General features: G+C 49.0%; 10 protein-coding genes across 10 annotated transcripts; 4 read left to right on the forward strand and 6 right to left on the reverse strand.

Annotated features, from left to right (window-relative positions):
- Positions 1–83: 83 nt before the first annotated feature.
- Positions 84–1,341, forward strand: N7498_004437 (FAD-dependent oxidoreductase; the record flags this gene model as incomplete). Its single annotated transcript, XM_058451499.1, has 2 exons — positions 84–1,047; positions 1,100–1,341. 2 exons carry the CDS (start codon positions 84–86, stop codon positions 1,339–1,341), a joined length of 1,206 nt encoding a protein of 401 aa, XP_058310961.1.
- A 245-nt stretch (positions 1,342–1,586) lies between these two features.
- On the reverse strand, positions 1,587–1,938 carry N7498_004438 (uncharacterized protein; the record flags this gene model as incomplete). Its single annotated transcript, XM_058451500.1, has 2 exons — positions 1,587–1,665; positions 1,715–1,938. The coding sequence occupies 2 exons, from the start codon at positions 1,936–1,938 to the stop codon at positions 1,587–1,589; spliced, it is 303 nt and encodes a 100-aa protein (XP_058310962.1).
- An 87-nt stretch (positions 1,939–2,025) lies between these two features.
- Positions 2,026–5,290, reverse strand: N7498_004439 (uncharacterized protein; the record flags this gene model as incomplete). Its single annotated transcript, XM_058451501.1, has 5 exons — positions 2,026–2,292; positions 4,390–4,750; positions 4,787–5,068; positions 5,121–5,158; positions 5,216–5,290. 5 exons carry the CDS (start codon positions 5,288–5,290, stop codon positions 2,026–2,028), a joined length of 1,023 nt encoding a protein of 340 aa, XP_058310963.1.
- Positions 5,291–7,017: 1,727 nt separating this feature from the next.
- On the reverse strand, positions 7,018–7,443 carry N7498_004440 (DUF2406 domain-containing protein; the record flags this gene model as incomplete). Its single annotated transcript, XM_058451502.1, has 2 exons — positions 7,018–7,127; positions 7,191–7,443. 2 exons carry the CDS (start codon positions 7,441–7,443, stop codon positions 7,018–7,020), a joined length of 363 nt encoding a protein of 120 aa, XP_058310964.1.
- Positions 7,444–11,124: 3,681 nt separating this feature from the next.
- On the reverse strand, positions 11,125–12,500 carry N7498_004441 (acyl-CoA dehydrogenase family protein; the record flags this gene model as incomplete). The annotated part of the gene is made up of 2 exons (XM_058451503.1): positions 11,125–12,122; positions 12,179–12,500. 2 exons carry the CDS (start codon positions 12,498–12,500, stop codon positions 11,125–11,127), a joined length of 1,320 nt encoding a protein of 439 aa, XP_058310965.1.
- Positions 12,501–12,739: 239 nt separating this feature from the next.
- N7498_004442 (CaiB/BaiF CoA transferase family protein) lies at positions 12,740–14,014 on the forward strand (the record flags this gene model as incomplete). The annotated part of the gene is made up of 1 exon (XM_058451504.1): positions 12,740–14,014. The coding sequence occupies one exon, from the start codon at positions 12,740–12,742 to the stop codon at positions 14,012–14,014; it is 1,275 nt and encodes a 424-aa protein (XP_058310966.1).
- A 119-nt stretch (positions 14,015–14,133) lies between these two features.
- N7498_004443 (Zn(II)2Cys6 transcription factor) lies at positions 14,134–16,491 on the reverse strand (the record flags this gene model as incomplete). Its single annotated transcript, XM_058451505.1, has 7 exons — positions 14,134–14,641; positions 14,691–14,849; positions 14,916–15,096; positions 15,142–15,331; positions 15,387–15,453; positions 15,499–16,272; positions 16,334–16,491. The coding sequence occupies 7 exons, from the start codon at positions 16,489–16,491 to the stop codon at positions 14,134–14,136; spliced, it is 2,037 nt and encodes a 678-aa protein (XP_058310967.1).
- Positions 16,492–17,585: 1,094 nt separating this feature from the next.
- On the forward strand, positions 17,586–18,623 carry N7498_004444 (uncharacterized protein; the record flags this gene model as incomplete). Its single annotated transcript, XM_058451506.1, has 1 exon — positions 17,586–18,623. One exon carries the CDS (start codon positions 17,586–17,588, stop codon positions 18,621–18,623), a length of 1,038 nt encoding a protein of 345 aa, XP_058310968.1.
- Positions 18,624–19,191: 568 nt separating this feature from the next.
- Positions 19,192–20,707, forward strand: N7498_004445 (NAD(P)/FAD-dependent oxidoreductase; the record flags this gene model as incomplete). Its single annotated transcript, XM_058451507.1, has 6 exons — positions 19,192–19,248; positions 19,303–19,347; positions 19,411–19,458; positions 19,522–20,415; positions 20,497–20,570; positions 20,626–20,707. The coding sequence occupies 6 exons, from the start codon at positions 19,192–19,194 to the stop codon at positions 20,705–20,707; spliced, it is 1,200 nt and encodes a 399-aa protein (XP_058310969.1).
- Positions 20,708–21,441: 734 nt separating this feature from the next.
- Positions 21,442–23,086, reverse strand: N7498_004446 (flavin-containing monooxygenase; the record flags this gene model as incomplete). The annotated part of the gene is made up of 3 exons (XM_058451508.1): positions 21,442–22,269; positions 22,331–22,783; positions 22,853–23,086. 3 exons carry the CDS (start codon positions 23,084–23,086, stop codon positions 21,442–21,444), a joined length of 1,515 nt encoding a protein of 504 aa, XP_058310970.1.
- Positions 23,087–24,197: the final 1,111 nt, after the last annotated feature.

A 24,197-nucleotide genomic window follows, 5' to 3' on the forward strand; every position in this document is an offset into this window, starting at 1 on the left:
GACGGCCGATAGGACTCGGATCGCGATGACTCCAGACACAAAAAGAGCGATCTGGCGACAATGTGTTATTCCTCACCGACGTTATGGAACCTGTACTAATTGTTGGTGCCGGCATTGTCGGCCTCACACTCGGCCAAGCGCTCAAGCAGAAGAACATTCCCTTCGAGATTTATGAGCGCGATGCAACTCCTGATGCGCGCGGCCAGGGATGGGCCATCACCCTGCATTGGGCACTTGAATATATGATGGATATGCTTCCCGAGGAAACGTTGGTTCGCATCCAGGATGTTCAGGTGGATCCGGACATCGCACGCAGTGACAGCGGCAACTTTCTCTTCATCAACCTCGAAACCGGAGAGCCGAGGTTCAAGATTCCGCCCAACCTTCGATGGCGCGTGAATCGCGAGAAGATGCGACGAGCATTGCTGCATGGAATTGAGGATCATGTGCACTGGGACAGGCGTGTGGTTGGGTTGAATTTGCCAGAAGCCAACAAGGTCCAGCTTATACTCGCGGATGAGACCACCGTGACCGGGCGCATCGTGGTTGGTGTGGAGGGAAGCCGATCAAAGATACGACAAGTGCTACGACCGGATGCCTACAATAACGTCCCTCTTTCTGTCGGGTTCACCGGCGTGGCAGTTGATTTGACACCACAGCAAATCAAGCCTCTGCGCGAGATGGACCCGTTATTGTTTCAAGGATGTTATCCACGCACCGGCGCTTTTTTCTGGTTTTCGATGCTGGAGACGCCTCAAGGGAATGGTACAGCTGGCACGGATAAGGAGCGCTATCGAGCTCAAATATGTATGTCTTGGCCAATCAATGGGCCCGAAGATGAAGTCGCCGCTACAGACGAAGGTCGCCTGGCGAACATGAAGCGGCGCGCGCAAGGATTTGTGCCATTTCTGCAAGAGGCTGTGGAGAGGATTCCAGCTGAGACACCTGTTACAGAGATCAAACTGGGAGACTGGGAGTGTCTTCCCTGGAATAACTACGAGGGGCGAGTGACCCTAGCTGGCGATGCTGCACATGCAATGACGATGTGTAAGTGGGACCCTAGCGTCTGGTTTGACAAGTACTGAACTGACCTTTGTAGATCGAGGAGAAGCAGCAAATCACGGCTTGCTCGATGCATATCATTTAATGGAGGCCATTGAGAAAGTCTACGGCGGCGTTGCCTCGCCACAAGTCGCAATCGATGAATTTGAGAAGGAAATGAGGGTTCGCACAAGTCGCGCTGTACAATTGAGTCGCCAGGCCTGTTACGATGCACACGACTGGACAAGACTGGACGAAACATCTGCTATTTTGACAAAAAGAGCTATTGCTGGGGAGTGAGATGGAATCACATATATATAGTCATCGTATCAACTGAAACTTCGCTCGGTACTATCTACAGTATTTTGCAAACGCTTAACTGTGCTGCTTCAACACGGCCTTACCACTCAAAATGCCACATCAGTGCTAAAGACCATGTGAATACAAGGAGAGAGTGCCTGCAAACTCCCAAACTAGCACATGGTAGGAAATTGAGTAAGACCAGAATTTAAGACGTTCTAAGGGGGACTTTCCAGACAAGAAGTTTACAGAAGGACCATGCCAAGACCAGATAATCCCACCAGGGCCGTGAATGCGGCACACTGGAAGGAGCCAAAGGTCACGCTGGAGTGGAAATTTTGGGGAGCTGCACCGCTGGACGCAATCGAGATACTGGAGGAGGAGCTTTAGTCCGCAGTGGCGGTGCCATCGGGTGACAGTGCCAGCGGTGCCAGCCTCTTTCAACTGTGTAGAGCAGGTTCCGGTGGTCTTGGGGCTGGCCTTGGTGAAGACCTTGATGCTGGCGGAGCCAGAGAAGCTGTAGGCGCTGGCCTTCTTGCCCTGCTTGGTGTAGTACTTGTTTAGGGCGAAGGCGAGCTCGTCCTTGACACCGCACATGCTGTAGGCCCCGTACTTGCCGGTCGTGGCATTACCGTTTATACCGGCGCAGTCGGTGTAGCCACAAACGACGCCCAAAAGTGTGCCTTATTTGGAGGCCAGGATGTCGTCGCTCACAACACAGCCGGGAGACATCGTAGACGCAGTCACACAGGCTTGATTCCGGAGTAGGAGGCAAAGGGGAGGCCTCGCCTTCCAGTCGGTACCCACAGTGGGGCAGCTCTGCAGAACTGCGTTGGTCGGTGTATAGGAAGCTTTGTGGGTGCCAGTCGGCGAGGCGGTCGCAATCTCGTTGGAGTAGGAAGTGAAATCCTTCATCTTGCTGACGCTAGTAGTCAACAACGGAAACAAGACCTGTACAATCTGTATTAGCATACGAGTGGCCGTATGACCATATGAACAGCCTCGGGGGCCCAGGTAAGAGCATACCATAACGTAACCGGTAAGCGAGCCGCCCATGTAAGCGAGCCGCCCACCCAACCATTTTTTCGCGTCCACACGCGTCCTTCTATTTTCTACCAACCACCATGCCTCCAAAACGCGGTCAATTAAGCCAAGATTTTATCGAGTAAGAGGGCCGCCTCGAATTAGCCGTTCAGGCTATAAAAAACAAAGAAATTAGCTCTATTCGCGAGACTGCGCGCCGTTTTAATGTGCCTCGCACTACCCTCCGCGACCGCGTTAATGGCCGCCTATTTCGCCCTTAAACACGCGCTAATAGCCATAAATTGACCCAAACTGAAGAGGAATCGCTAAAGCGATGGATATTATCAATGGACTCGCGTGGAGCAGCCCCTAGGCCCTCTATAGTGCGAGAAATGGCGAATCTTTTGCTTGCAAAGCGCGGTTCAACCCCAATCCAAACGGTCGGCGAAAAATAGGTCTATAATTATACCTAACGTCATTCAGAGCTAAAATCCCGCTTTTCACGTCGATACGATTACCAACGAGCAAAACAAGAGGACCTAAAGGTTATTCAAGAGTGGTTTAATCGCGTACAAGCTACGGTTTAGCAATATGGTATCCTACTAGAGGATATCTACAATTTTAATGAGACGGGCTTCGCGATGGGCCTTACGGCGACCGTAAAGGTCATTACCCAATCGGAATACTACGGTCGGAGAGCGGTTTTATAGCTAGGAAATCGGGAGTAGGTGACTATAATTAAATCAATTAGCGCTTCTAGGTGGGCGCTTCCGCCGACGATTATCTTCAAAGGCAAACTATACAATCAGGCTTGGTTCGATGACCTCCCGGGGAATTAGCGCTTCGAAGTTAGTCAAAACGGGTGGACGACAGACGAGATAGGCCTTCGATGGCTTCAAAAACTATTTATACCGTCGACGAATAGCCGCACGTAAGGCCGATATCGTTTATTAGTCCTTGATGGGCACGGTAGCTATTTAACCGCCTAATTCGACTAAATTTGCTTAGAAAACGAGATAATTCCTATTTGTATGCCAGCGCATAGCTCGCATCTTTTACAACCGCTTGATATTGGTTGTTTTGCAGTTTTAAAGCGCTCTTACGGAGGCTTAGTTGATCAAAAAACGAGGCTTGGCATCAACCATATTGATAAGCTTAATTTCCTTATAGCCTACCTAACTGCCCGCGATAGCGCTTTTCAAGCGCTTATAATAAAAAATAGCTTCGCAGTAGGGGGTTTAGTGCCATTTGACCCAGAACGAGTGCTTTCAAAGCTTAATATCCGGCTTCGGACGCCTACACCCTTAGGAAGCCGCCCAAATAGCTGATCTAGCGTTTTTACCCCAAAAACACCCGCGACCGTCGCCGAATTGCTTAAATAAGGAGCGTCAATCCAGGCCTTCCTAAAAAGACGCTTATATAGCCCCCCGTCGCCCTCATAGACCGCGTTAAACCAGCTTATCAAGGGCTGCCAGCTCGCTATGTAGAACGGTATATTACTTGAGCAAGAAATCAAGGAATTACGGGCTGCCAACGCGGTGTAGAGGCGAAAACGCGCATGGGTTAGTAGGTAGATAGCCTATGATGCTGGCACTTCAGTGCTAGAATCTCAGGGGCATTTACAAGCCTATGAGGCTGGTTTACAGCCTACGGCACCGTCTCCAGCAACCCCCGGGCAGCCTATTCAGTCAGCGCCAGCGCCAGCGCAAAGGCGTCAATTTGCGTGTTCTATATGCGGTGAGAAAGGGCATAAGGCCCCTAGATGCCCAGTTAGGTAGAATAATTAATATAAAGGCGTTTTGGTTGAAAAAAATAGATGTAAAGTAAAAAGCGGATAGTTGGGTGGGCGGCTCGCTTACATGGGCGGCTCGCTTACCGGTTACGTTAGTTGCTGGACTCCTGAAAGTAATGTAAACAATGCCACCAGACCACACCTCGGCCACGGTCTCACCGTACAACGCCTTGACCTCGGTGAGCTTGCGAGAAGGGACAGCTTTGCAACCGTACTCAGCGAAGAAGACGGACGGTGTAGTTACGGAACTCCTCTGTGCGGTCCTGGTATCCAGAAGCCGAGTAGGAGGAGTCACTGCACCAGGAGTAGATGCTATAACCCCAGAGGTCCATGGACTGCGAGTCTGATGAGCAGTCGAAGAAGTTGGCGAGGTCCTCACGAATGGTCGAGACGTCCGCGGTGGCGTATCCAACGCCCATAGAGCGGTAGCCCTTTTCTTGAATGTACTTCTTCATGTCATGCACGGCAGCCTTCACGTAGGCACTGCCATCAGTCGTGGCAACGGTGTTGGCAACCTCGTTACCGGCAAAGAAATCGATGGTGTTGCTGTACTGGGATAGCTCATCGATCACACTGGTGTAGTGAGAGCAGAGGCTAGTTTGTCATTCAGAGTCACTCCGGCCAATTGACTGAATGGGAGAGGACAGGTCGGAAATCAGATAGATGCCGGCTTCTGACAGGAGCTTCATACACTCGGAGTGGTCGGCACTGGCGTTGATGGAGTAGGTACGAATCACGTTGGTGCGCAATTCCTGCAAGATGGGAATATTATGTTTGCAAGCAGCAGCATTCGCCAACGGATCTGGTACTGTCGCTGGTGTCCTGTGTGTAAATGTTAGTTTCAAATGGATCATCGTTTTAATCAGGGCGGATGCATTCGACATACGCTGATAAGCAACACCGCGACGGTAACTATCAAATCATCAGTATGGGTCATATCACTGGCATGAGAGATCAAGCGCACAATTGAGTGTTGTTGCTGGAGTAGAAGAATTCAGAACCCTGAAGGGTTAATCAGTATCACTGTGCACCCTCTCGAATAGGCGGAGCCTCCTCTACCTTGATAACAATAGGGTCTAGGTCGGCCATGGCGGCCCCAATCAGCGTCACAAGAGACCGCAGAGAAAACTTCATAGCGAGATAGGCATAGCGTATCTACTAGATAACGCTGATATAGTTGTAGCAAGAAAATGGAAGTGGTTTCCGACAGTTAGTTGATCAAAATAACGAATGATTGTCAAAGAGAAGATTAAATGAGTGCTCAGCAGTGCAGTTCTGCCAGTCTAGACAAAATATAATCTTTTATTAAGGAAAGATCCAAGGGTGACCTCGCTTCCCGTGGTCATTAATATTTTCGCGCGCCATTCTAATCAACATAAGTTGTCCTCTGCCCCTGGCCAGCGTAAGGGGACGCTAAAACTGACCCAGCTGCTAACTAGTGGAGCTCATTTCCTAGTAGATGGTGCCACAATAGAGGCAGGTGAACCACAACTTATCCAGGCCGGGAATGAGTGACCGTGTCAACTACATTAGAGCTGGTTCGGAAGTGAATCGGTTCATTAGCTCCAAGCAAATGATAAAAACCACCGAGCCCCACTCGCTAAAAGTATCTTGGCTTCTGCAGAGTAGCATCTCTTAGTGTGCTACCAAAATTCGTTGCACGTCTTTCATTGTATCCATGGGGCGGTGCGATAGTCGAGCCACTCGGAGAGTATATAGAGGACATTGGACTATGAAATATCCTAAGAGATGCTTATCATGACCAGCGATGGCCAAAACTAGAGGTGGTCGGTTGGGTAAGATTGCTTTGAGGAGTTTAATAGGGAGCGAAGCTGTTCAAGGGCTGACGCGGTAGAGTGGGGCCTATTTCTTGGGATCGCGTCGGCAGTGCGTCTCCTTTTGTTGTTCATGTCGCGGACTGTTTTTGCCTTCTAGGCTGCTCAGAGAGGTCTAATTTTGTCTTTTGTCATTTTACGAAAGCCATTGAGCGTCGTTGGCTCGTTTCCTCTTGTGACGGAGAGAATATGGCTTGGTGTGGGCCGCCGATCTGCTCGGAAATGATTTCTCTCGAATTTCGCACTCAGCGACGCCGCTAGCAAGAGCCACTTTCTTGAACTTTTAAACATTGTTCGGAATGTTCATGATTCGTTGGTAGCCCTTTCCTTGGTCCAACTGACCTTTATTTGGATGAAGGAGCGGTCGGCCCGGGATTATCCAGATCTGCACTGATTGAGATCGAATAGATTGGATAAGAATGCGAAGACGAGACGATCCAGGGGATGCTGCCTGGTAGATTCTAGTTTTCACATCACATGCAAGCTTTTGTAAACCCTAAACCCAACGGTCCGCAATAGTCTAGCAGTATATTCCAAAGGTCGATCAGCTAGCTGCATGCGCCCTGTGACAACTGCGAGATGATGGAATCCGATGCATCCATTGGTACAAATTATATTCTCAGAGTGGCGGATGATGCCTGAAGAAGAATTACGGACAGCCTGCATCCTCAAGCTGCGGCCTATCGACGTTTCTCTCTCCATATCTCGCATTCCTTTCCCTCATTCTTGATGTTCGACTTCAAAGTTCTAGTAAATCCATCGAGCACACGGCTCTGATTCTAGCCACGTACTTTGGCGGACATGACATGCAGATCATAATCTTCATACGCACCGACTATATTATGGACAACAATGTTGACTTGAATTGCGCCAAGGCATAACATTGCAGATATATCCAAAATCCCGACTGCAATCTAGTATAGTCACAAAAGTAATTATACACCCCGGGCACCAAAAGAATAAGATAAACGCCATAGCTTCCCTGTATATCATTCCAGCGTAAACTTTTCTCCACAATTCGTTTCATCACATACGGTTTTGCTTCCGTTCGGCGTCGATGGCGGCTTCGAAAGAGCGGATAGTGTCGAGGGGTCGCTCAAGGCGGGCCCGTGTGGGGTTCGAGAGATCGGGGTCACCTAATACCAGACAGTTAGGCCTTAAGACTTCTAGCCCATGCGATGCGTAAGATGTTCACGTACTGATAATTTGTCCGTTGCGGTCTTTATGTTGAATACTCCGAAGGGAGAACAAGTCACGGTCTGTCGGCTGGGTGTTCACGGCCACTGAAGGGTTAAGCAAGGGCACAGTCAAAGATGTCGGCGATTGAGAGGACCTACTAGGTTGTGCCTCATAGAGAGCCGTGTTGGGATCGGCCTTGCTGTTCAAAATCTTGGGGCTGTCTTGCGACTGGATTGAGCCAGTGCGCTCACTGGAGGAACGGGAGGCGGCCATTTTGGAGTATGGGGTTCAAGTACCAAAATTGAGGATGAACGAGTTGCACGGTAGTGTCTTTACAATTTAATGGCTCAAGTAATTGTAGCGTGTTTGAAACCTAGGGGAATCATCTGGTGCATACTCCCTTATATAGGTAGCACATCCCTGCAGATGTCTTTACCCAGCCTTTCCCGGCTAAGAATAGATCGCTGTTTCGAACAGAATCACGCAAGCTGTGGCAACACTGGCTGATGGGCCCGGATGATGATTGGGCCGATCGTGATCGGCGACCGCGGGTCAATTGCGCCAGCAGCTAATTCCGTATGACGTTGCACAGGCCAAAAGCGGCTTTCCCAGTGGCCAGCCAAGCTTTGACTAGTCCATAGGGGATTGCTTAGCATATATCAGCCCAATGAGCATTCAATAGACACGCAAGCACCGGTGGCTGGAGGGGCTACTGTCTCCGCCCGGTACCGCGCGGTCAGGTACACCCGAGGCAGAAGGAAGGTCCTGGGCCCTTGGGAAGATTGCGATCAATCAGGAGCCTATAATAATGGCGTAGTCACTCCCTGAGTCTGTAGGGTCACTATGGTGCCTATCACATGCAGGTACCAGTTGCCCCTTGCGGCGATGACAAGCGCTTTGGTGAATGCCACAGGAAGTTTCCGAACATTCTTGGCCGTGTTCCTGGCGCTTGGCACAACAGTCTGGGGTTATGGGACCAATGAATCCTTCCTGAATCGATCGGTTTTTGTTCTTCACATGGGCAGCTCTGACAGCAGTGGCATTCTATTCCATAGGATTCCTCCTATCTCGATGCATTGATGATTTAGAAGGGATGTACTGTAACTATTCCTGGCCAATACAATCAACATACTGTACTTTACAAGGGGGTCGCGCACGGGCCATGTTTGAGGCTGGCCCCGTTGATACGCGAGGCCGGTAACTAGGCAGCCAAGTTTCGATGTTTTGATGATCGAGATAGTTGAGAATTGTATAGAATGAATCAATTGGTAAAGTAAAAAGTCGACATCCATCATAATTACTTCAACTCGATGTCAGAACTTTCTATTTGCGGGATATGATTCAATACCCCTGGCCGGAAACGGTGATTGTACAGTAGCATTGGAAACCGCCGCGTTAGAATTCTCCCCAGCATTCTGGAAATCGAACATTCTTGGCTCTTCTCTGCGGAGAATGCCGAACTCCAGGTGGTTTATTGTGCAACGTCCATGTGTTGAATCGTCACTCTCCACACCCTATCCCGGGGTTTGACACAGCCCCCTGAATCCAGGCCCAGTTTTCTGACATCGATGATCCCGAAGCGGGCAATCAATAATACTTGACGTGTTTGGGATGAGGTCAAATCATCTCACAATGAGCCTGATCCGGGACAGACAGCTGCTGTTGTCTTCAGTGCATATTGGCTCTTTGGATCAAATTGAATTCCCCCTCTCGTCGATAACCCTTCAAACTTTCACCAATTCATACCTGAGGTTTGGATTGGAATGCCCTCATCGGTTAGAGTTTGATGGGAGCATTGGGTTTACTCCTAGTGTTGTTGGCTCGGATTTGGGAAGTCGTTGGTGCATTCTTATCGCCATGGAGACAAAACCAAACGAGTATCAGCAACCCCACGGTGTCGAAGATGCGAAATTCAGAGAGGACAAACATCCTAGCCTCGGTACGAGTTCAATCCGGCTACAGCAAGCATGGTCACATGACAGTATATATGTCTGACCAATCAGATGACTCAATGACACGTCCCCTGGAAGATAGGGAAGTATTTGGTCAATTCATGACGACATCTCATATACATACCGAAGCCCAGAGGATAATTTCAACCGGTAGGCTTTTTCTACCTAAGGCAGGCCACCGCTGGTTTACCCTATCAGGCTCAAGCTCAGCTGGCGACGACTCAGACCTGTAATTACTTTTAAGGCGTAAGGTAGTTAGCTACCTTATGCACGCAAAGTTACATTATAAGATGAGCCTTCTATTTTTGATTGAAATGATACCCTAAATTGCGCTTCGAGCCTCCCATTCTTGCCTAAAAGCACAAGAGAAAAACAGAAATCCAATCCGTATCAAGACAATCAGAGAAGTAAACAAAACATCAGAAATGTCAAATCGCAAGTCAGGAAGGTTCCCTGCCGTATAAGGGGCCCATGAGGTGATAATTCGTACAATCCGTCGAGTACCATGGGTATATGCACCTAAAACCAAGTATGCGACTAGCTTGCCTAATCGGGTGCCAAGCAAGGCATCAAACACAGGCGTGCCGTGAGGCCAAATCATCATCGGCCATAAAGGATCCACGGGCTCAACGAGGTCGGTGTATAACCTTTCGACAACCTCAAGTATCTCATCATTGATCACCTGAGTTATAAAGACATAATTCAATTCATAGACAGCAAAGTCTCTTTCGTAAAAGGCTTGAGTAACTTCCGAGATTTGTAGACCATTAGCATATTCTGCCCTTGCAATATTGTCAAGAAAGACCACGCCTGGGCCAGTGTAACCTACCCAGGTGAGTCAATTCCAATTCTCGATAGAAATGTATCGATAGAGATCTCCGCTGTCGAAATTGATTCCAAATACATTAGCACGTTGTCTGTCACGGGGGCAATGACGATCACGCACAACATCGAGACTCAAGGCATTCTCACCTAGGGAGTTTGTACCCCCATGGTAGACTGAATGACTAGACACGAAACGATCGAAGGTTAGCGTGGAAGGAAAAATCTTGCAGTTGAGCGCGTTAGGATCTTCTATCCATCGCCGTCGCTGTGCTCCTTCCTCTTGAAATTTACCGTACTTCAGGGGTACCAGAGTAAATGGACCGACGCTTCCAGGTCGGCGTTTGCTGCTAAGCTGGATTATAGGGAGCCCCAGCTCCTGTTGGCCTGCTTGTTCCTCCTCATCAATGGAAATGTAGGGAGAACAGCAGCAACTCAATCTTCGGGCGATTTCGCTTAAGCGGGGAGCCATATTATGGTTGACTTTGGATCACAGGGATTGTGAAGTTCGGGAAGGTAATATTCGAGTGGTTTTGATATCTCTTGACGCTAACTTAAATTATTAAATTGATGGAAGTTTTCGCAACCTCCAAGTCACTGCTTTTATACCCTATGGTCGACTCTAACGCACTGTTCACTTGGATGGTTTATTCAAAACAATACCCCTGATGTGTAATAGATGGATACCTTACGCTTTGATCATTTCTCCGATCAAAGAATGAAGAGTGACAGAACCATTTCCAAGGAGTTCAGAGTTTCGGAACAAAGAAAGCAATGCTCTTTATTGGACTCTATAGTAGAACAAGGATCAACAAGAACAAAGGAAATCTTGAAAATAAAATTCGTGAAGGGCTATGTATTAGCAAGATTGAGCACTTGTAAAGAACATGTGGTAAAAACATAGAGATCAGTGGCAGCCAACTATGTATTTGAAGCGTTTCAGAAACAGATGAGCCCCTGGAAACCAATCAAGTGCCCAGGAGCGACTCACATTGCTCAGTCTTACTTGATCAGCAAAGCTTGGCCCGAGGTGAATACTAAATCGGAAGAGAAAAGGAAAAAAAACAAACAAAGCGCCTGGCTTCATACTGTCTATATGATTAACGTCTACACGCTCGGGATCGGCTTGGACGCTTGCAATTAGTTTACATGCCGATCAACTTCTCCACTCTTTCTCCAACTAGTAACTTCTGGGTAGCTCAAGTACCTTCTCGCTAACATAGTTCAGAATCATCTCACGACTTACTGGGGCTATTCGAGGCACAAGGCATTCGCGCAGATACCGCTCCACGTCATATTCCATCGCATAGCCCATTCCGCCATGGGCCAATACGGCGCGCTCGCAGGCTGTGAAGGCTGCCTCGGCGGCCAGGTATTTAGCACTGTTGCAGGCCACGCCAATGGCATGAAATGGTACTGATCCATTTTTTGTATCGTAGAGCCGGGCAGCGTGATATGTGGCCAGTTTCGCCGCTTCCAACTTCATATATGCATCAGCCAGCGGATGTGCTACACCTTGATTCTGTCCAATGGGCCGACCAAACACCACGCGATCTTTGGCATATTGGGACGCTTTTTCCAGTGCGGCATACCCAAGACCCAGGGCCTCACCCGCCAACAGACAGCGCTCGGCGTTCATGCCGTGCAAAATGATCTTGAATCCCTGGTTCTCTTGACCGATCAACGCGTTGGCCGGGATCTGATAGTTATCGAAGAACACCTCGTTAGCGTCCACGGCGCGTCCGCCCATTTTCTTGATCTTGCGCATGTCCAAGCCGGGCTGATCACGGTTGAGATCGATGCAAAACATGGAAAGACCTTCGGATGACTTCTTCACCTCTTCCAGAGGAGTGGTTCTAGCTAGCAGGATCATCTTTGAAGCAACCTGTGCGCAAGTGATCCAGATCTTCTGGCCCGAGACGGAATATCCATCCGCTGTCCTAGTTGCAAGGGTCTTGAGTTTGAGGGTTTCGAGCCCCGTGTTGGGTTCAGTGACTCCGAAACACGTTCGCCACGTTCCATTGATAATTTTAGGAATCGTTGTCTCCAGCTGCTCTTTTGTTCCGAACTTGGCCAGCGGTTGAGTCGCGTAGACGTTGGCATGAATGGCCTGTGCACCAGCCATCCCTGCGCCAGATTGCGTGATGGTCTGCATCATCATTGTGGCCTCAGAAACCCCTATTTTAAGTAGTTAGCTCTGATTCGTTCCTCACTGGGGGTGAATGTCACTATACCTAATCCTGCTCCTCCAAGAGACTCGGGTAAAGCGATACCTAGCCAGCCATCTTTAGCCAGAGCTGCGTGGAACTCCTTAGGGTCTTTCTCTTGCTGGTCGCACTCTTGCCAATAAGTGTTGGGGAACTTGTAACAAATATGAGAAATGGCTTCTCGAACAGTGAGCTGCTCATCGGTGAAACCGGTCATCTCCATGAGCTCATGGCGCGCCGATGTTGAGAATGCAGTGCGAGCCGAAGGTACACGACTAGCTACCCATGCTATCCTGAGCGATGAAGTCCATTGCGACCGAAAAAGGCTCCGCCATTGGGGGCGAGACATGATTGCATGTGTGAAATTGTGAACTCGTCCAAAACGCGTTTAATATGTGTCCCTCGTCGGGTTTCCCCCACATGGGTTAATACAGCCGACATATAACCGATTTGCCGATTTCCCCGCTGCGTTCGCCGAGGGCATACAGTGCACTTTATTTGACATGGTAGATATCATTTGAAGGTGCACTCTGCCACTTGTGTCGGAAGTGCGTCGTGCATAACCTCGAATCCTCCACTTTATTCACGATGAGATTGGCGCTCTCATCCGGCCGCTCGTTGCGGCCATCGGGAACACATCGCCTGTTGACAGGCCCATCAAGTCTACTTTCACGATTCTACTCTAGCAAACCTTCAGGCCATCGGACACCGCCTCTCGCTGGCGTGACGGTTGTCAGTCTGGAACAAGCTATTGCCGCGCCATTCTGCACCCGGCAACTGGCCGATCTTGGAGCTCGTGTCATCAAAGTCGAACGGCCAGGAGTCGGTGACTTTGCGCGCCAGTATGATACCCGCGTCAACGGAATAGCGTCGCATTTCATGTGGACCAATCGATCCAAAGAGAGTTTGGCATTGGACCTCAAACAAAGAGAGGACCATGGAGTCTTGATGAAACTCCTTGAGCGCGCCGACGTGCTCGTTCAGAACTTGGCCCCGGGCGCCGCTGCACGACTAGGTCTATCACATGAAGCCCTGAGAGAACGACATCCCTCTTTAATCGTGTGTGACATTTCCGGATATGGCCAAGATGGTCCATATCGCGATAAGAAAGCATATGACCTTCTCATCCAAAGCGAAGCTGGGATGCTGTCCGTTACCGGTATTGGCAAAGAGCCCGTCAAAGTAGGCATTTCCATCGCTGATATTTCTGCTGGAATGTACGCATACACCAACATCCTGTCGGCGCTAATGCAGCGTGACAAGGATGGCCGTGGCTGTCGAATCGACATCTCAATGTTGGAGAGTATGGTCGAGTGGATGGGGTTCCCCATGTACTATGCTTTCGACGGTGCCCCGGGTCCAGCACCGGCGGGGGCATCCCACGCCTCCATCTACCCCTACGGCCCTTTTGTGACAGGTGATGGTCAGTCGGTCATGCTCGGAATCCAGAATGAAAGGGAATGGGTCAACTTCTGCAGCGGCGTCCTTTCTCAGTCCGAACTGGCCACAGACTGTCGGTTCTCAAGCAACTCTCTACGAACGCAAAATCGAGACGAGCTGAAAGCGATTATTTGCGGTGTTTTCTCTGAATTGAGCGCCGAAGAAACGATTGAACGGCTTGACAAGGCTGTGATTGCAAATGCGAATGTGAATGACATGCACGGTGTCTGGAAACATTCCCAACTCAAGTCTCGCGACCGATGGTCAGAAGTACAAACCCCAGTAGGGCCCATTCGGGCTCTTTTGCCGCCTGGATCGACGAAAAGAGCCGATCAAGGTGGATATGGAGCTCAGATGGGCGCAGTTCCGAAAGTCGGGGAACACAACCAGGCGATTTTGGCTGAATTGGGCTTGTCTAAATAGCCTTTTTGATGGTTACAGCTATCACAATATATCGAGTCGTCCGTATCTACCCAAATATAGAGCTATAGTGCACATAAATCCAGTTCAAGCTAATAAACCAATGTCTTTTCCGATGGAATCTACAGAAAACGGTATAGGAACTCTAGGTTCTGAGGGTTAAGGTACTCCGGGTTTGTCAAAGACCCAGCAAGTCCTGAGAAATCCTCTCCCTCCACGTTGAAGAGCTCATACCAGTCCATATTAATAGATGGGTCATCCAGTGGCAGATTCACCTGCGCCATAGACACAACATTTTCATTTCCGCGTGGAGAGAAAGTGCCGCTGGTACTATTAGAGGGAGCTTCTAGAGCTGGCGAGTCGGGTGCTTGTGGTCCCTTTGACAGCTGACCCGACGATCCTGAAGATGGCATTCCGACGTCAGCCAGTCGAAGATTTCGTGCTGTGCGATCATCTAGACATCGAAAGAACAGATCCAAGACCCAATTCTCCAGATCCCAGGACTTTTGAAGCTCCTTCAGTCCGAGAAGACACAGTTTTGCCCGATGCTCTGCGAGTTTCCGAGCCGTGCTAGCCACTCGTCCAAAGTGGATAGTGTGAATACACAAGGCTGAAAATGTGTGTGTGATACTGTTGATGGATCAGAAAAACCAAAATTAATGGGAATCAGCAAGCCTACAGATGTACTGGTCCATGCTGCACCAGGTTCTCCGACAGCATGTCCTCAAGGATTCGTGTACTCCTTGTAGCTGCGTCTAAAGCAATATTTCCTTCAACGCTTCTTGACTCACTTGGTGGCTGCAGGAACAATGGTCGATAAAGTAAAACGTAGAGATTACTGAATCTCAATTAGTCCGGACTGCCTCAAGGGGCAAGGTGAAGTATATCGAGAGTGGAGACATACTTGTAGGTCATATGGAGCATGCCGACCAAAAACATTACATTTCGGTTCATGGATGACTGGAATTGCATCTCCATCGGCAGGTTTGACTCCCAATCCAATAAACGTCCATGGAGCAATGGGCGCGATGGGTTATCCAGTTTTGACCGGCCAGGTAAATACTGACTGGATACAACCTCACGTACTACCTGTTGTTAGCCAGGCGCCTCTTCTACGATAAATAACATACATAACTTGGCAAGTCGTGCCATTCCGATCACATACGGAACATGCGCCGCGGGCGGTTCCTTAAATATGTCGGAGGATGTAGCAGAACTATCCTCCTCGAAATCCGCCGCGTTGAGCTCGGTGATTTCACAGTCTTCGTCACGAATGCGAGAGGGCAATCCCAACGCAGCAGACGTTTGCTGGTCGCGGACCTGTTTTTCTCATTAGCTTAAGATAGACTCTCCCATCGGAGTAAGTTAATCACACATATAATGCCCACCAAATCCGTTTCCAAACTTTTTGGTCACGCGCGCCCAAGAAAGTCAATTTGGACCTAAATCGTCAGTGAGTTCCCGCAACACATAACAAATTCCCTTACATCACATGCATGCCCTTTTTCTGGGCCAAGTCAATGGCCGCTCCAAGCCAAAAGCGAACGTCTCGCTCCTCGGTTGGTCCTCCCCGCCAGAAGCTTAGCAGGAATAGTGATTGCAGCTTGATTATCGTGTCAGTCTCCCATCCGACATCATAGATCTCCTTCGCGCGCCGGTAGAAGATGCCCTTGGCAAGGTAGCGATCGTTGTACCCTGTCGTATTCAAGGTGGCATCTGGGCACATACTCACTCCAATGAAAAGAATCGCCTGGAGTAGTAGAGGTGAAATTTTGGTTTCATAGTAGAAGTCCTGCACCTGTGGACGGTCTAAGATTGGAAAGCACGGATGGAACCATTCAAAATATGCTTGGAGAAGGGCGTCACAAATTGGGGATGATGGAAAGACCAGAGCACTTTCACGAATGAGACGATCTTGGAGGGACTTCCGACGTTGGCCCAGTAAATGATCATTAGATTCTGAAGAGCCGCGAAGCTCGGAGATGGAATAGTGCAGTCGGCCCTTTTGGATTCCGCATGCATATCCTTTGTCTGGCGATCGGCGGCCTTCATCAACTACACATGTTAAGGGACTTGACTCGCCGAGAAACACAGTTTTATGGATCGCGTTTTCCGCATTCTCTGGGTGAGTCGGGGGTGAATAGTGTAATGATCGATCCTGGAAAGGTGCCTCCTGGGGAAGCCGAGCAGTCGACGAGCTTTTCTGCGCGTTGGAGGCCTCACTTGGTACTGGTGAGGCCTTTTTCTTCCGACGAGGGTATCTACCAAGAGTTGTTGGCATACAATCGAGATTAGACACTGAGTACCCTAGGGTATGCTTACTTTCCACGCCGCGACACTCCCAATTCACAAGCCAGATTCCAAGACACACAGTTGCGGCACGGTTGCATTTCAAGCACATTGCATCGCACGCGACGCGCGTTGCAGGACAGACAGGCCTTTTTTGCGCGCGTTCGCGGTCGCTCGGGGTTCGTAGCCATTATAGATGAGATAGGCTGTTTCCTATGAAACCGGGTCAAGTCTTGAAATGAAGCACAGCAGGCTTATTGCCCGGCGTTTCTCGGTTATACCGAACCATCCGCCGCCGTTCATGTGGGGCTCTCCGATCTTTCGGTTATATGCTTATCAGTGGGAATTTCAAGCAGCCGAACTTTGCCACGTAGCCGGGATCAGTGACGCAGCCCGGAATTTGTCGCAAATTTGCTCTTTAACTTCAAGCGTAGAACTCACATCATCCCAGTCTCCAGGGCTGATTTATGACGTTTCTTTCAAAGATTCGTGTTATACGACTCCTCTGATTTGATCGGGCTATGTACATGAATAAATATCGCCATACACAGATCGCAGTTTTGCAACCAAAAGATCGTCGAGCGCTTAAGAAACCCCTTTGAAACAAACTTAATTACATAGATATTTCAAGCCCCCAGGCCTAACCTCGGGAAGATGAGGAATAAGTCTTGGAAGAACAGACAAGTGCTGTAAAAACAAAGATTCCAAGGTTGACTCAGAGCCCAAAGACTCGCATTTGGCAATTATAACTCCCCTCCCACCTTTAAAAACGTGTAACATTGTTGACACTGAAGACTCGCGTATGAATGAATAAAATTACTCGGCGATACGAGCAAGCAAATATACTAAAATAGCGATGACAGAGGAATCTTTCACGTCTGTTCCATTCGGACTTAAATTGCCTCGAGCATGGTCGGCATGAACGGTGGTAAATTGCTTTTCACCAACACTACACCATTTGACCCAATATCATCTCCACAGGGGCCTTTCTTTCGCCGAAGATAAAGATCCGCCGAGAAGCTTCTCATGTCAAGACTGGCAAATACTTGGATCTAGGCAGCGCACCGATGGAATGCAGGGATGGGAGTTGCTCAGATAAACAGAAAAAGGTTCAACAGGAATGCAGGGCTAAAATCGCAGCCAATGAGATGAGAAATTGCATTTACTAATTGCGATAGAGTATTTAAACCAATTTAGTGGTTCTCTAATAGCAGGGTGATTGCTATAGCCAACAAGGTCGTCCCTTTGTCAGTCCACGCCCTGACGCCTAAAAACGAACCCCAAGATGCGATTCTACATCACTTGGATGAGTGCTTTGGCCATCGTTTCACAGGCACTGGCATCTTTTCCTTTATACTACGAGTTAGAAGCACCACCCGGCTACAAAGAGCCTCAGGTGCAAGTCGAAACACTCTTCCAGTTCCCAAACAATGGGTCGTGGGTCGACAACATCGCCCTCCGCTCCGATGGAAGCTTGCTCTTGACTCGCCTCGACGTTCCTGAAGTCTGGTCAGTGAACACTACGAGCGGAAATGCAACGCTTGTTCACTCGTTCCCCAACGCCACAAGTTGCTTCGGCATTAGCGAGATCGATAGCGACGTGTTCGCCGTGGTCGTGGGCAACTTCTCAACCGAAACATACAAACCAACTGCGGGGTCATTTTCCGTTCAAAAGCTAGACTTCAACAATGCCGATGCGAAGGAGGCCGAACGGGTCTCTGACCTTGCGACAGTCTCGTCTATTGCGGCACTCCCGGAGGCTCAGGCGCTGAACGGAATGACCACATTCACAAAAGAATCCAACTTGGTTCTTATTGCCGATAGCCCGAAAGGAGCAGTCTGGAAACTCAACACAAAAACAGGTCATTATGAGGTCGCTATGAATGATACCACCATGATGCCTGCTAAGGGCCAGGCACTCCCACTGGGTATCAACGGGCTGAAGGTAGTGGACGGATATGTCTACTATTCGAGTACCACAAGGATGGAATTTTGTCGCGTAAAAGTCGACGACGAAGCTACTCCTGTCGGGGATTTCGAAGTAATCGCCAGTGGTTTCTTGCCTGACAATATCGATGTGGCTTCAGATGGAACTGCCTACATTGCTACGGACCCCCAAAACTCGGTTGTCCGCATCTCGCCTTATGGCCAAATTTCCCTCGTCGCTGGAGGTCAACTTTCGACTCAAATGCCTGGTCCAACTTCTTGCCGGTTGACTGAAGATGAAACCGTTTTGTATGTAGGCACAAGTGGAGGCCAGGTGGCTCCCGTCCTTGGCACCTTTAAGGAGCCGGGAAAAGTTGTGAAGATTTCATTTGCATGAGAAAAGGAAGCATGATCCAATTAAATGACATGGGAAGGATACTGTACTGGGACTTTGCCCGGAATTGTTTAGTAAGACCGACAAAGGCTACTTTAATGTTTATTCAACTTCAAAATATACTCAACTGCTTTCATTTCAACCCAGTTTAAACTTTGTAGCGAGGCGAACGGGTTTCCCCAACCGCCGCTTTTACTCGCATCAACCAAGGCTCATTCCCACTATGAAGACAAAGTGACAATGAACCCTTTCAACAGAAGTGGCTCCATAATTACGAAAGATCCCTATACCCAAGGGTTTTCGAGAATACTCGGCAAACAGGGGCGGATCTGAGGAACGCTACAGGGGTACAGAGAAGGGGTGGCACCATCGGCTGTTGCGCCGCTGTCCCGGGTGTGAACTTCTCCGGGCGCGCTCGGAGTTTCGCCACATCAGGAAGTTTGTCTCGGAGTTAATCAGATAAGTAGCATCTAATAAAAGACCGCGCGAGGCACTTGCCGGTCCATTTATAAAGGCCATGTATCCTCCCGAGAGACTTCTACTGGTCATATTTTTCTTCATCTAATTCAAAATGGCTACTAATTTGCTTCGTAATGTCATTGTCATCGGTGGTTCATTCGTTGGACGAGTGAGTATAGAAAGTCCGTCTCCCAGATGAACTACCACTGACAGGCTGCCAAAGACAACCGCCCAGGAGCTTGCAAAATTCATCCCACCAACGCACAGAGTAGGTTGGATTTCAAGCAAAACGGTTACCCTGGTTCAACCCAAGCTCATTAACTCTCTCCAGATCCTTCTGATCGAATGTCACAGCCATTTCCACCACTTGTTCACATTTGTAAGTGGATTATTGTATCTCTCGAGGGACTCGAGCAGAAACTGATGAGAGAACCGCCCATAGCCTCGTTTTGCAATAGTTGGAGGCCAAGAACACAAGGCGTTTGTGCCCTACAGTGGTATATTCTCTGGCCTGCCAAATTCGGCCTCACATGACATTGTTCAGGCGCGTGTCTTGTCGGTTCAGTCTCAGCATATAGAGCTCGACCGGGAGTGGCAGGGATCTCTACAAATCCAATTTGACTTTGCTGTACTCGCAACCGGTACACGTCTGTCGAAGCCAGCTGCAATGGAATATGACGACAAACCATCTTCAGTCGACTACTTGCAAAAGCACCAAGCAAACATTAAGCATTCACAATCAATTTTGATTGCTGGCGGAGGTGCCGTTGGCGTGCAGATGGCGACCGATTTGAAAGAGTACTATCCAGATAAGGATGTTACGGTGGTCCAATCGCGGTCTCGGGTGATGCCAAACTTCCACCCTGAACTCCATGAACTCATTCAGCGACGATTTAACGAGCTCGGGATCAAACTTATCACTGGGTCCCGAGTGACTATCCCAGAAGGGGGCTTTCCCAACAATGGCACCCCGTTCGAGGTGAAGATTACGAATGGCCCCACTGAATCCGCCGAGTTCGTCATTCTTGCAACCGGACAATCACCAAACAACCAATTAGTCTCCGGTCTGAAGCCGTCGGGGATCTCTAGTCCATCTATAATAAATCCAGATAATGGATTTATTCGTGTCCGACCGACAATGCAGTTCCTGGATGAGAAGTACTCCAATTTGTTTGCAGTGGGCGATATCGCCGACACGGGTGCACAAAAAGCTGCACGACCTGGCTCAGTTCAAGCAACCGTGGTTGCCAAGAATATCCAGGCATTGATTGAGGGTCGAAAACCAGAGGATACCTTTGTAAAAGGACCGGGGGCCATTCACTTGACCTTGGGCATGGTATGTTGATCGGAGATCATCATGTCTTTAACATCCCGTGATGGAACATTACAAGTGGAATTAATGCAACTATTGGTACAGAAACACAACCTGATATTCCGCGATCCGAATACAGCGGAGGGACAAACAGAGCCTTGGATCAATGAAAAGCAAGAGTGAGTCTGCTATCTCCTTTATGGCTATTTGCTACGTGGCTGATGAAGTATGTAGCGGCCAGGAGGATATGAATGTGGAAGCAATGTGGCAAAGGTTAGGTATTGCGGTGGAAAACCCACGTCAGTACCACCTCTGAGAAGCTAATTGATATTAAAAGGCTGCCCGGCCCTATATCCGTAGGTCTGTTCATAGAGGCAGTACATGATAATGTTTACCGCGATTCTCTTGAACTAAGTATTTATCTCGTATTTCGGGCCCGTAACATATTTGCACCGTATTAACAGGTAAAGCAGCTAATTTCCTGTTCTCACCTCATAGACTATTTCCAGGTTATCATATCACTGTTGCCATTTAGGCGTACAGATAATTGGATTAGGAGGACATGCGGCAGGCACTGTGTAGGCTTATGGAGTGGCGGCTAATTGGCCGTTGAAAATAGCATTTAACCAAATTTTTAAGTAGCCCCATAGATAGAAATGATGTGTAATATTTGAAATTCGGGATGATTACAAGCAGACGGGGATTTACGGAACGATAACTTCATATAGGCTCAACATATATACGGACAAGTAAACCTCCAATCCGACAGACCTCTAGGTTCAAAATGTTATATAACCTATTGAAAAGTCGATTTGATTATCCCTTGGCCGCACTACCTCATCTTGGTTACATCAATTGACCGGCATACAAATCCACAGCATAAAAAAGCCCAACCCGCTTATTTCAGCAGCTCGCAGGGAATCAAATTCACAGCACCAGAGGTTGACACTGACATTGTGTTTCCAAACACCATTTCAACAACGCCCTTATTATTGTCATTCAGTCATCCTTCTTTCCTCCTTTTGGCTTTGTCTTATGTCCTTGCTTTGGTCACTTTGCTCCCCCGCCGTCTGAAACTGCCAACATAGTCGATGTCTCGTCATGCCGATGCACCCCGTTTGATGGCAGCGGATCACCCCAGCCACCAAGCACAAATAATATCCATTTCCACCGGGGAGGGCTCGAGACAAGGCTAAACACTATCCACCAAACAAGCTCGCTGTAAGTAAAGAACTCTAGCGCACCCCCAGGGGCCTTTTCTTTGAAAGCTCGCGTCCAATCAACCCAAGCACGCATCCAAGCCGGGGATGGCCTGGCTCTGGGGTCGACAATGAACATCAGGAGCAAGCGAGTGTAGAGACCAATATGGATATTGCCCACTGTACCAATTGCGTTGACGTAGGTGCAGTTATTTGCACATATATCTGAATGTCCCGGTGGAAAGGTCTGGAGGAACCAGTTAGGAGGACTGTACGGAGGCTTGAAGCATTGCTGGGGTAAGAATGCCAGGCTGGGTCGGTGAAACCCTGTTGCCATAACACAAATGTCGCCCTTGATCAGCTCTTCGTGTCCTGGGCCACCTTTAGGTATGCCTTTCTCTCGATGGTTGAACAAGATGCCCTCCTCCTTGAACTCCTTGATATCACCGCGTAGCCAGTCAACCTGCCCAGTTCGAACTTGCTCAAGAATGTCATCATTGACCATGGGCGTCTCCGTGTAAAGGCCGGCCTTGGCTGGTGCTAAGTCATGAAGGTCACGATAGAAGAGTTTTTTTAGAAGCCATTCGGGCATCCATCCCAGGCTAGTCTCCTCGCCGAAGACATTCATCGCTAGCAATGCATCAATAAAGGGATTGCGAGGAATAATCCATTTGTTTGTCTGTTAGGCGTATGAGCGACCGTCATAGATTGGAGTTAAGACGCGGAATCTTTAGACTTACGCGAGCAAGGATACTCGTCTTCGAAGCCTGCTGCGATACCGCAAATTCGACTGCCTCGATTGCACTGGCTCCGCCCCCGATTACAAGCAGTCGTTTGTCCTTGATATCTTTGCCAGTAAGGTGCGATGAATGATAGACCTGACCCTGAAACTTCTCCTGGCCGGGGATGTGGGGGATCTTGGGATCGCCGCAGGTGCCAACGGCGGCAATCACCCCGTCGAACACCCCATTAGACGGGTCCTGAACGTACCACTTTCCACTTCCCTTGTCATGCCAAATGGACTCGACCTTCGAGTTAAATTTGGTCCGGCTCTGTAGCCCATAGCGTTCCCATAGATGCGTGACCTCTCTGATGATTCCCTGCCGGTCTGGGTAGCCTCGCTTGAAGCGAACGGATGGATGGAATCGATACATAATGCTGTGGATCTGCAGACTGGACGTATTGTTTACTTGCTATTTGGGTGTAGCACATCGTCAGCTGCTGAACGAAACCAGTTTGACAAGGAAAAATCGTTTACTCACACTCCATATTCCGCCCAAGTGCTCACGACTATTGGCTTCGAACAAGGTAACGTCGAAACCATGGCCAACACAGTGCGCAGCAGACGACACTCCCGTAATACCAGCTCCAATTACCGCGATGCGAGGGCTATGCAATTTCGGCCGCGGTTGGCGAGGATTTGGGGCAAACACCTGAGCGAAAAATACCTGGATAACTTGGTAGACCCAGTTGATCAGGGCGTTGAGGAAACCCATGTTATCAAGTAAGTTGTTCTGAATGGCGAGGACTATGGTTCATTCGGCTACTTATTAAGTATTCCAAAAGGAAAGACTAATTACCGCCTCGAGAGAAACCACAATCGATTGATAGATACCCTAGCCTCAATGACGGAGGTGCCCCGCTGCAGCATGGAATCCACGGGCACCATCATTTGAGGAACCGTTTCCGGAATCGATGGGGATGAATGGTGTGAGGATTCCAAGCTATGTTGTGATCAGCAGGGATATGAAAGTAGGACGTATACAAAAAGTGGGTAGTATAGGCACGTCTAGACCAAAAGCGGTGGCAAACTTTCCCCTTATTAGCTACAGTAGTCTTTTAGCTATCTCAAGGACCACCGTATGACCTAAGTGTTGCGTAATTCCTTTGCAAAATGTCCAGCTAGTTTCGGACCGAATCGGGGGTAATAGTCCTTTGGCCCGTTCGCAATATGTATTACTGATGTCAACATACTACAGAATCATATAGACCGGGCCAACAGTAACACGCATATACTTTTGACTTTTGTTGGGCCCGTATGTGGATCCAGAAGCCAAGCTTTTGGCGAGCAACCAGATAGTGGGCCACATACAACCTTGGAACGGCTGCGCCCGGCCCCGGAATTGTTAAGAGCGGATGAAACAGGTTTTGACTGCTCATCTCCCGCCATTTTGGGAAATCGCTTTTAATTGGTTGATAACGCCACGTTTCGTTGGGCATGCTTTTTGGGATACGCGTCAGATCAAAATTTCCATTTGGGGAATTACTACGTAGATTTATCTAAGCACGCTCCTCACTGACGTCAGACTGCACATCCATATCTTCCGATATAGACTCATCGGCGCTTCTAGACGTCCCGCCAAAATTTAGGTACAGTTGATTCCAAGGCGGATCCAACGGCGGTCCAATAACTACCATTTGAAGTCCAAATCCAAGAGTCGGCCTAGGTTGACGGATGCATGCCTCATTAACGCTACACCCCCTCCCTGGTGAGTGGCGCTAAACAGTGCAATCTTTGGTTTCTTACTTCGAATCTGACACACGAGCACTTGCAACATGGCCCAGGTCTGGGAGCTGACGGTACCCCGATAATCTTCCAGGTATGCA

Source organism: Penicillium cinerascens, assembly GCF_028974065.1.
Source record: "Penicillium cinerascens strain IBT 15544 chromosome Unknown contig_24_segment0_segment0, whole genome shotgun sequence".
In the NCBI taxonomy this organism is placed as follows: domain Eukaryota; kingdom Fungi; phylum Ascomycota; class Eurotiomycetes; order Eurotiales; family Aspergillaceae; genus Penicillium; species Penicillium cinerascens.